Source organism: Castor canadensis, chromosome 5, assembly GCF_047511655.1.
Source record: "Castor canadensis chromosome 5, mCasCan1.hap1v2, whole genome shotgun sequence".
Taxonomy (NCBI): Eukaryota; Metazoa; Chordata; class Mammalia; order Rodentia; family Castoridae; genus Castor; species Castor canadensis.
In genome coordinates, this window is record NC_133390.1 from 170,980,902 (window position 1) to 170,992,496 (window position 11,595).

Below are 11,595 nucleotides of genomic sequence, written 5' to 3' on the forward strand. Positions count from 1 at the left end.
ACAGCGTCCCTGCAGACGCAGGCAGCGCACCGCACGGCTCGCGCTCCTCTTCTGTCGCTCGACTTGTGCGGTGGAGAGGGAGCCGGGCGTGTCCATGCGCTTTAGATGTCACAAGCACCCGTGCAGAAGCAGCTGCTCTGTCTAAGACGGCTTCTTGTTGTCAACAGGTGCTCGTGCTGTTCGGCAGAGCGGTCAACATCTTCCCTCTCTCCTACCTGCTGAATTTCTTCCGCGACCACAGGATCACGCCCAAGATGGCGTTCATCATGTGGTTCAGTGGTAAGTGCGGGCGGGGACGCCACGTGGGGACGCCACGCGGTACCACGTGGGCACCACACGGGGAGCCCGAGCCTTTTAAGCCATTTGCCTCATAAACCAGAACAGTAACAGCTCCCACTTACCAGGTGTCTCATGTAAGAGACGCCTTTCCTTCCTGCAGCACTGTGGAGTGGGCATCTCCTCTGCTTTCCAGATGGCAGACCCACTCAGGACCCATGACCACTGCTGGCAGAGTCAGGGGCCGCCCTTCCTCTGCCCACTCCCTTGGAAGGCTAGCAGCCCAAGGCGAAGTGCACTGTGCAGCTCTTACCTGTGTGTTTTCTCCTTTGGTCTTGGTTTGGGGTACCTGTGGCACTGGGGTGTAACCCCCACTTGCACACATGTGCTTGGCAAGTGCTCTACTCGTGGTCCCAACCTCCAACCCCACAGGCTAGTGTCACTTACTTCCCATCAGTCACAGATTCCCAGCGTTTCATTTGAAGGTTTCGGCTGCTATGCAGTTATATCCCCTACTTTTTCAAGGGAGGAAATGAGTTCACAAATCTTTGGCTCCCAAAGAACCAGATCCTTACACATCTTTAAATTTATTTTGGAGCAATACGTAAGTTCTTTATCCTTTCCTGTTTAAATACTGTAACTGGAATACTTTCATATGGGTTTGGAATGTAGCAAGATGATTCAGTGTTCTCTGTCCAGCGCCTATCTGTAAGTTTACCTCACCTCTCTCTTTTTGTTTTTTTGTGGTACTGGGGCTTAAACTCAGGGACGGCACCTTGAGCCACTCCATCAGCCCTTTTCTGTGATGGGTTTTTTCAAGATAGGGTCTCATGAACTATTTGCCTACTCTGACTGATCTCTGCCTCTGGAGTAGCTAGGATTACAGGTGTGAGCCACCAATGCCCAGCTTATCTCAGATTTATTTTCTCTCAAAAGGCATATTTTAAAAATACGTGCGTGCCTGTAATCCTACCTACTCAGGAGGCAGAGATCAGGAGGATCATGGTTGGAAGCCAGCCTGGGCAAATAGTTCATGAGACACTATCTCAAAAAACCCCATCACAAAAAAGGGCTGGTGGAGTGGCTCAAGGTGAAGGCCTTGAGTTCAAACCCCAGTACAGCAAAAAATATGTATATGTGTGTGTGAACTGGGTGTACTGGTGTACAACTGTAATCCTAGCACTTGGGAGCATTCGGATGGCAAATTCAACGCCAGACTCTATCTCGAAAAACAAAGCATATTTGATATGTATGAAGTGTATACATGTATATATTCATTCACAGTAAGAGAGCCTCATTTTTTTTTTCTTACTCATTTTCACCAATGAGGAAAAAAGTAGTTGATCCAAAGTCTTAAAAGTCTCCAAGAGAATCTCAGAGCGCGTCCGATGTTTTACAGTCAGATGAGCTCCTAGGGGACGTGGTGCTGAGAGCCCTCCCCGGGAGGGCTGTTAGTATTGAGGCATGGGCTCCCTGCACTCTCCCCAGGCTGCGCTGGGCCCTCTGTGGTGCATTTCCATCCTCTTTCCTGGGTCCCCAGCTTCTGTCTGCCAGCTCCTCCATAATCATTTAAATGTCAAAAGTTCTCCAACAACTTCAACTACAGGTGCCCCCCCTCCCCCAGCTGCCTTCCAGCTCCTTGTGTGGCGGCCACACCTCCAGGTGGGCCAGGCTCACTTGTTTTCTCTGCTTCACCTTTCATCCTCTGTGCTGGCATTAGCCCTGCCTGGCATACCAGCAGCTCCTGCAGCCAGGCCTACTGAATACGTCCTGGGCTCTGGGCTTCCTCTTCTCGCACACTTGCCTGCACACTGCAGACCCCTCCATCACCTGCCTGCCGTGGAGCCTCCCCGGGCTCCTGCCCAGCTGTCCTGCACTGACTCCCAGAGGGTGGCATCCTTAGGACTCAGCCCCAGCCTACTCTGTGCTTCATTAAGGGACTCGCCTGTCCCCTGGCCTCAGCATCCACCTAGCTCCTCCCTAGGACTTCAGCCCCCTTTCTCACCACCTCCCTGAATACTGTGGGCTATGACAAGCTCCCCATGCTTGAGCCCCGCTCACCTGCCTTGAGGCTTGCCTTCCTTCCCTTCCTCAGGTGCATTGGCCAGGTGTGCTGGGTGCGCATCACACGTACCAGGTCACTTCATCCTCTGGCCCTTGGGACAGATTTGGAGAGGCAGAGCATTTGCTCACCCCTCCTGAGACTCTGAACTCTGCCCCTCTTGGGTCTGGACTGAGTTTAGACTAACTCTCCAGCCCCTGCAAGCCAGGGCTTCCACTTCCCTGTCTGGCCTCTGTGTCCCGTTTCCCCCATGTGCACACTCAGCATCATGCTTGCCGTCTCTTCCCAGCTGCTCTGAGAGCCAGAGGGCAGGCCTTTGGATGCCTGCTTCTGGTTCTACAGAACCAAGCCGTCTCCCAGCTCAGCCCAGGCCTTTGGCCACGTCCCAACAGCCTCGCTAACTCCCATCCCTGGCCAGGCAACCAGAGCCCATCAGTGCTGCCAGGGTCTCTGTAGAAATAGTGCCCTCCAATACACAATGCTGTTGCCTGTGCTGAATGGGGGCCCCTGGGCAGGACACTGTGTGTTCTTGCTTGGTCCTCCCCTATGAGTTGTAGAACAGTGGTACCTGCTACCCAGGGTTTTCTGTGATGGTCTGGGGACACTGGGGGAATGCTTAGAGCAGGGCTCACAGCAGCCGTTATGTCATCACATAGTCTATGGGTCCCCGTTTGAGCCTGACCGGGTCACCTCACCTAATGTCCCAGCTGGCCCAGGCTCCCTCTGCAGCTGCCCTCTTGCACCCGGAGCTGCCACCTCCTCTTCCTTCCTGGCCCACTGACTCACTGCTGTCTCCCAGGCCTGCGGGGTGCTATCCCCTATGCCCTGAGCCTGCACCTGGACCTGGAGCCCGTGGAGAAGCGGCAGCTCATTGGCACCACCACCATTGTCATCGTGCTCTTCACCATCCTGCTGTTGGGCGGCAGCACCATGCCCCTCATCCGCCTCATGGACATCGAGGACGCCCGGGCACGCCGTAGGACCAAGAAGGACGTGAACCTCAGCAAGACGGAGAAGATGGTCTGTGCAGGGGCCTACACGTACCCGCCATGACGCACACACACATCCCCCATGTGTACACATACACCGCACACATATCCACAAGTACACATGCACACTCCAGCCCAGTCACCCAAGCTGAGAAGGAACTTGGGTTCTGAAACATGGCTTTGTTGGGTAGCATGTCTGGCCGGGTAACGGTGGCTGAAGCCACAGAGGCCACAGGCTGGCCCCAACCAAAGCCTGAGGCACTGGAAGCAGAGCTTCCTAACAGGGCTCCACCCTGCCAGTAGCTAAGGCCTTGCTAAGCCCAGGCCTGGAAGATCCCAAAATTTCAATGTTCCTACCACTTACTCAAAACCTCGTTGGGGCCCAAGGAGGAGAGGGCAGTGGCCACGAGGGCCATGAGGGGAGTGGCTTCCCCCGAGGACAGTAATGCATGACTAGGACGGGAGGTGCCCTGGGTCCAGCTGATGTGGAAACTGAGCTCCTCTGCACCAGCCCACCTCTGCTTCCTGCAAGCTGCCCTGCCCACTTTCACCCGCAGGCCGGAGAGCTTAGGCCGGCCATCTGACAGCTCAGCTAGGTTCTCTGGCTCCTTCCTCTCCTCTCCCTGGCCCCGCCCCACATTCCCTCTCTTCCAAATGTCAATAACTTTGGTCAGTCATCAAAGGCACAGGACTCCTCACGTGGCCTGAGAGGAGAGAATAAGGTCTGATGGGCCATGCCATCCTCTCAGCCTGTACCAGCACAGGGCTGATAAACATCAGGGCTGCCTGATGTTTAGGGGTTGCCACGTGGGGGCTCCAGGTGACCACAGAGGCCCTTTCCCCAACCCAGCCACTAGCTTGCTTGTTTTTTAACAAAAGCTTTCACATAGGCTTCTGCTGGATATCAGAATGGGCAATGGGCTTGTCGCAGACTTTTCTCTGGCCTTAACATCAGCATTGTGTTAAGGGTAGGGCCTGAAGAGAACTGACATTTCTCACAACATGCCAGGTGCTGCTTTCACTGCTGAGGTGACAGCCTCTCTTGAAAAAACAGACTGGCCGGGCCACCTTCTGCTGCATGCGTTGTGGTAAAGCACTTGGAGGGTGGAGGGTCTCAGGCCAGCCCAAGACCCTACAGGAGGCTGGTGCTTTCATGGCCCCATCCTACAGATGAGGCTGCCAAGTCTCCTGGAGAATCCAGTCACATTCTGGAGCCTGTGCTCTTGACCACACTTCACACACTGGTCTGGACCAGCAGCAGCTCTGGGAACCTATTAGGGATGCAAATTCTTGGGTCCTATCCTACACTTACTGAGGCAGAAACTGCAGCGGGCAGAGTTGCCCAGTGTTCCAGGTGCTGCTGATGGGGCCTAGAGCTCAAGCAACCTCCAACCTCCAACTTCTCCACTGGCCCAGGCTGGGAGGGTGGTTGATAGTGACCTGCAGCAGAGTGGACTCCTGTGCTCCAATCGTAACCTGCTGGGGTGGGGCTGATCAGGCTTGGGGCAGTGGACCTAAGTCCTTACCTCCAACCTCCCACTCCACTTGGAGCCCTTGTTTTCCTCCCCCTCCCTTCCCTGCCCACCATGGAGCCAGAGCTTCTGACTTAGCTGTACCAGGTGGGCCCAGGTTCCCAGGAGGTTCTTTGTGCCCACAGTCACCCTGCACTTTACAGTTAGGGTTGGGGACACTGGCACCAGGGCTTGGCAGTGTGGGCCCTTGGGGAGATGCCAGCTGATGGTGTCTGGCTCCTTGTCCAGGGCAACACCATTGAGTCGGAGCACTTGTCGGAACTCACTGAGGAGGAATATGAAGCCCACTATATCAGGCGGCAGGACCTCAAGGGCTTCATGTGGCTGGACGCCAAGTACCTGAACCCCTTCTTCACAAGGCGGCTGACCCAAGAGGTAGGATGCACCGGGGTCCATTGCTTCCCCTCAGCAGGACCTGCAGTAGCCATGGATGGGGTGTAGGTGGGGCTGCAGGGCCACTTGGGCCAGCAGTGCATCACTGCCCCTGTGGGCCAGGTGAGCTGTGGGACTTGGTCCTGTGCTGCTTCTCCTCTGTCATGTGTGTGGTGTGTACTGTGTAATACACTCCTTCATAGTTTGGTTTGCCCAGAAAGTCGTCTGGACACATGGATCAGCTCCTGAAGCTGAGCTAAGGGGTTTCAGACATACCGTACCTCAGACAGTGGCCCATAGTGCAAGTGCAGGGCTATTCCTGCATCCCTTAGGGTCCCCCTGCAGCCTGTGTGATACAGGCCTTGGGGTGGAGCTGGGTTCTCCCTGCTGCTGCCCCTTCCAAGACCCGTCTTTGCTGTCTAGCAGCATGACAGCCTCAGAGGATGCATCCTAGGAGCTGGCTGCTGCACCATGCTCTTCTTCTCCAGCAGCCTTGCAGGAGATGCTGGTATCTTACTTGACAGCCAGGGAGACTGAAGCCCAGGGAGGAGAAGCCCCACCCCCCAAGGTCACACAGGCAACACGTGGCACTTCATGCCATCGACCTGCTCCTCCTCTCCAGTGTGCTGAGCACCGCCCCCTCATACCTCCACTCCACCCTGCAGAGAAAAGCCCCAGTTGCCAGGTGGCCAGGTAACAAAACACTTTGACATTGTCTGCAGCAATGTCACACAGGTACAAAGCAGCCTCCCCCTTTTCCTCCACCCTGGTCCTGGCCCACTGACAGGGTCTGCTGCATCTCTTGCCCCAGGACCTCCACCATGGACGTATCCAGATGAAAAGTCTCACCAACAAGTGGTATGAGGAGGTGCGCCAGGGCCCGTCCGGCTCTGAGGATGACGAGCAGGAGCTGTTCTGATGGAGTGGGTGCAGGCCATCTGGACAGCCAGGGCTCTGCTGCCCACAGAAACTCAGCAGGACCCGGAGGTGAATGTGTTCAGCAGCCTGTCAGGAAAAGAGCAGAGTGGAGGGAAGGCTGTGGCCTTGGCGTGGAACTTTGCAGGTCACTGGAGCTAGTGGCTTCAGGATGCAGCTGAGCTCCACAGTCCTCTTCAAGTGGGGCCTCTGCTCTAGCATTGCTTCCCCACCACATGGCTCAACCATCATCCCAAGTAGACGTTCCTTCATTCTGCAGCCTGGCTGAATGGCCATCCTTCCCCAGGAGGAAATGCCAGGAGCCAGTTGTGACAGCTTGCTTGGATCATCTCACTCCCAGACTGTACCTCAGGAGCGATTTGCTGACGTGGGCAACTGTGCCTCTGTGAGGAGCTACTACCATTGGCTGAGTCACTGAAGTGCCTGGATGTCAGCAGCAGCCCTTCTGACCTAGTGGCAGGGCCTAGAGACCTTGGAAACCTCATACACTCCCTGTGGTGTCCTGTACTCCTGGAGAGAAAAACAGGGACCTTTCTCCTACCTCTAGTTGGCGCTTCCCAGCTGGCCTTCTCAGGCAAGGTTCAACTGTTACAGTGGTACCCTCTCCAGGGCCAGCCTTTCCACAGCCCTGGTATGCTGCCAGCCTGGGCCGGCGTGGGAGGGTGTGGAGCCCATCCTGTGGGGTCGGAGCGCTCTCTGGTGACAGGAGTGAAAATACAGGGTTCCTGTGGGCAGCTTCAGGTCATGCACTTTCCCCAAGTGTGAAAGACTGTAGCCCCCTCTCTCATTTGCTCTCCCTCACTGCTGTTCCCCCACCCTGTACTTCTTGTCACTCCAGTCAGAGGTCCGTCTCCCAGTTCCTTGCTGTCTGGGGTCCCATCAGTCCTTGCCAAGGTTCTAGCTGCTCAAAGCACTGGAGCAGGAGAGCCCAGGACTCTCCCACATACCCAGAACACTAGTGCCCTTGAGTCACACCTGCACACACCCCAGCAGGCACCTGCCAGTGGCCCTGGCTTCCTCACTGTATCAGGTGAGGAGCTACCAATCACGTTCACATGAAGTGGAGTTACCCAAGTCTGTGCCTCACTCGCCCTTTTCACAGCTGCTGGGTTTTGCCATCCACAGGCTTTTGATAACTTCCATGTGTGACTCTGGGCAACTGTGTCCTATAGTGGGTTGATTCATCATGTGCTTGGTTCTCAGCGGGGACACAGTGGGTCCAGGTGGGCTGTAGCAGGTATGTTTTCATCTATTCTGCCTCAGGCACTGTGGCACTGGATGTCAGGAAAGACTGACCTTAACCCTTTGGGATTTGCACCAAGCACAGTAGGCCAGGCTCCAGCGCTGACAGCTCACGTTGCCCCAGAAGTGGGCAGAGCAAGACAGTCAGGACAGAAGCATGCATTTGCTTCTATGCATAGAAAGTACATTTGTACTTAGCTGAAGTGTGGTCCTTTCTCTCCGATTTCTCTCCTTAATCCCGTAATCAGAGTCATCTCATTCATGGCCTTTTATAATGTTGAGGGAGGAGGCTTTGCCTGTATCTTGGGTGGGAGCAGGGGTCTGAGCTCAGAACTAATTTTCTTTCTCCCCTGAAATTCTTATCTCAGGGATGTAGGTTGCTTTGCAAGCTCAATATCTTGCCAAGATTTCTTTCATTTTTCTTTTTAAATCTTACATTCCTAGATTAAGCAGTGAAGAGTCAGTGTCTTGTCCAGTGTCCCAGCTGCATCACACCTGGCATCCCACTTGTAACTGAGACCTGAAGTCCACTGTAGCAGAGCACGTGGGGACTTGGTGGAAGGTCCCAAGCTTTGCTGGGGGAAGGGAGTTGGCATTTCCTGGGAGAAACCAGCACCAGCCTGAATCTCCGTGAGCCTCCTCTGCCCCCTGCTGGCTAAGTGGGGGTTTAGCACGCTGGGAGACATCCCCATGGAAGGAGGGCGCACTGTCCCTTGGCCTTGTAGCAAGCAAAGGCACTGAAGGTAAAGCTTTCAGGTGGGTTCTTTCGGATGTCTTTGCCTGAGAATCCAAGAGTTGCTGCTGTTTGCCTTTGGAGTACCTAATAATGCTGCTGTTTGGGGCAGTAAACTTGCAGAAGAAACAGAAGTATCCAGTTTTGCTCTACCTTCCTGTGTATTTCAGGTCTAGGCCAAGGGATAGCAGAACTGGCATGAGGTAGTACTTTAGAGTGAGGTGATGGCTGTGAAGTCAGTGAGTGCCCTTGGGGACACAGGTCCTTTAGCCAGTGAACCAAGATGTGCTGCCACAAGCCCCATACCCAGCAATGCCTGGCAGCCTCTCCACTATAGGCCTCATACCTGAGCCACTTGTAATAAACCACATGCTTGTCTTCTGTGGCCCTGTGACTGTGGCCATGGAACAGTCATGCTGTGCACCTTGTGACATGGCCTCACAAGGAAAGTTGCCGCTTAGTCCCAGGGGAGAGCTGAAGTCCTCACCCCTGCCCCAAGCCAGCCACCCACCACTTTTCACAGGGACAATGCTGACTGGGTCCAGGCTGCTGGGAGGCTGAGGGCAGGGATAGCCCAGAAGTCAGTGACCTGAATGCCCAAGTCAGCCCAGAGGTCTGATTGCCTGCAGATCCCTATGTGTGTGACAGAGGAGTGAGCTGGGAGCCTTCTCCCTAAACCCCACGACAGAGGCCCAGAAGCCATACTGGACCTCACATCTGGGCAAGGTGGCTGCTGCCTGGACCCCACCTGGCTTTGGAGGTGGGCAGGCTGCGGTTCAGCAAGGCCTGGGCTTAGAGCTGCTCCCTGGCTCCTGAGTGAGGGGGAACTCTGCAACAGTTACCTGCCTCTGTTTACCATTGATTGTTAAATGCAAAATTGAGAAAAGGTCTGCATGTTTCCCTAGCTGCTGGGCATGCAGGATACCAAGTGTGAAACATAAGAAGCTGGTGGGCCAGGATCCAGTCAGTCTCCAGAGCCCAGGCAGCATGTTTGAGGGGACTGCTTCATCAAAAGCACAGGCTGTGGGAGAAGAGCCACCCCCATTCTGCCACTTCTCAAACAGTGGCAGGAAGGAGGGCTGTGGTCCCCAGCTGCTCCTGCCGGCCCACAGCCCTAGGGAATGGAAGTGGTTTGGTCCCTTCTTGCTCAAGTGAGTTGCTGCTAGGGAGGGAACCTTGAGCACAGTGGGCCTGGCCTTGGACTGGATGGAAGGAAGACACATGCGCGCGCGCGTGCGCGCGCACACACACACACACACACACACACACACACGTACACATTCTCTTCTTTTTCTCTGTGAAAAGGAAGGGTTTGGAAAGTGCTGGGATTGCTGGGGAGGCTAGGCTTAGGTTTTCCTTTCCCCAGGGACAAGAAGAGGCACATGGGAGGCCCCTGGCTCCTGGGAGACCATTTGCTGCTCTCTTGGAGGAATTTGGGATGGGTTTGGGGAAGCAGGCTACAGAGGGCCTGGGCCGCCCCTCTGGAATCCCTGTTGTCTCATTGGGCTTTAAGCATTTAAAACTGGATGACAGGTCCCATCACTGGATATTTATTTGGAAATAAAGCTGCTGCTGAATCCAGGCCGGTCTCGTGTCAGGTGGTTTTGCGAATGCCTAGGTTGTCTGCTCTTAAGACTCTGCTTGGGTCCCCGTGCCTACCCTGCCTCTCACGTATTCCCAAGAAGAGCAATGCCAGGAGCGGTGCTCTGAGGGAAGCTGGCCTGGGTCTGCACCGACCTCGAGCCCTTAGGAGGAATACATGAGGCCAGTGCATGGGCCCAGCCCAAGCCTGGCTGTGACTTTCCTCTCCAGTGCTGGAAGCCCATTGTCCTGTTCCCATGGGCCACTTGGCAGGCCCACCTGGGTGGCCTCAGTGCTAGTAGACCGCCTGATAGTCAAACAAAGGACTTTACTGAACCCACAGGGTTGCGGGAGATGGGCCATCCACTCCTCAGATAGGAGGGGGCATGTGCAGGGAGGCTGGGCCAGGAGTTTGTTTAACCTCCCGTGCTTCATTGGAGTGCATATAGTACCACACACAAACCAAATGTGCCGGTCATATCAACACAGGACTTTGGTCCTGGCCTGGCTATGTGGCATGAACTGGGTCCCCTGCTTTCTTCTAGCCCTGGAACTCATCCCACTTCACCCCCAGCCAAGCAGGGAAGAAGGAATCACACCTGGAACCTACCTGGACCCAGGCTGTTCCAAGCCAGCTTCAGGGAGCGGGGCTCAGGAGGCTCCCCTCTACCACTTGGGACAGACATCTGGGCTCCGAGGAGTAGTTCTCATCAAATCTACAAGTGTGGTGACACATGGTGACTGACACTTGACCTTGGTGACAGAAAGACTGGACCCTGGCAAATAGAATTCCCAGGCTGGGAAGCACGGCTTCAGCATGAACAGTGGAGTCTGAGGTAAGAGGCAGGGAGGGTCCTGAGCAGGCTCCAGGCACCTGCCACTGGGGATTGTGTGCTTTGCATACACACCTCAACCTTCTCAACCTTCCTGGGACAAGCACTAGGGTGGAGGGAGCAAGGAGAGAAATGATTGCCCTGGAGTTCAGAAAGCTGGGGAGAGGGACAGAGAAGGTAATGCACAAAGTCCAGGCCCCATAAGCCCTCTTTCCACACAGGTGCTCAAGATGCATCTCAGGAGAAAAGTCAGTACGTGCTTTAAAGTGCACATCGCAAGCTTCTCAGTCCCCATGTGACAGACCTGTTGGTGTCACCCATGCCATTTCTCCCTGTGCTCCATCATCTTGGCTAAGGGCCATTTTGTTTGCATAGTGGGTGACCCATGGTTTAAGGGACTCTGGGCATGATCTGGTCAGCTCTTCTACTTGTCTGACATTGAGAAACACGCCTATGACTTAATTTGGCAAAAAAATGAAGCAGTATCTTGAGGAATTTCTAGAACTGTTTGCTCATTCAAGTGCCGAGCAAGCATGAGCCCTGAGTTCAAACCCCAGTACTGCCAAAAAAAAAAAACCCAAAATCTCAGGGACAGGAAGCATCTTCCATTGTCTGGTCTTTGCCTCCAGTTACAAAAGGATATAATGCCTGGATCTGCTGCAGCCAATATGAGACGAGGAGGGAAGACTAGCAAGATGCAGGGCAGAAAGCCAGAAGCCATTCAGTTCTTAGTGACACTATGGCCATCCTAGGACTAGCCTCCTTTGGGTTCAAGTTCTGTGAGACAATCCAAATTCCTGTTTATACCTCTTCTGGCTGGGCTTTAGGTTACAACGGAAATAATCCTGTCACAACTCTAGAAATGACAACAACAGATTCCAGAACAAAATCGACAGCATCAGCTTGGGGAAATGAAAGTAACAGTTTATGTGAATTTAGGAAAAGCCTAAGGGGTGAATGCAAAAGTTCAACTCTGCTGTTTGTGCCAGATGCTGGTGGCTCACGCCTGTAATCCTAGCTACTCAGAGGCAGAGACCAG

At 54.5% G+C, this 11,595-nt stretch overlaps 1 protein-coding gene across 6 annotated transcripts in view; it reads left to right on the plus strand.

The window, feature by feature from the left end:
• Positions 1-9,723, plus strand: part of Slc9a8 (solute carrier family 9 member A8) — a 63,132-nt gene extending 53,409 nt beyond the window's left edge. For 3 of the 6 annotated variants that reach the window (XM_074074963.1, XM_074074961.1, XM_074074966.1), the window contains 5 exons: positions 168-279; positions 3,138-3,358; positions 5,088-5,234; positions 5,756-5,924; positions 6,043-9,723. In XM_074074963.1, coding sequence (XP_073931064.1) covers positions 168-279; positions 3,138-3,358; positions 5,088-5,234; positions 5,756-5,924; positions 6,043-6,095 — 702 coding nt within the window. In that variant the 3' untranslated portion in view covers positions 6,096-9,723. Of the gene's footprint in view, positions 1-167; positions 280-3,137; positions 3,359-5,087; positions 5,235-5,722; positions 5,925-6,042 lie in introns of those variants that run through there. The other 3 variants (XM_074074962.1, XM_074074965.1, XM_074074964.1) reach the window with 2 other exon arrangements.
• The last annotated feature ends 1,872 nt before the right edge of the window (positions 9,724-11,595 follow it).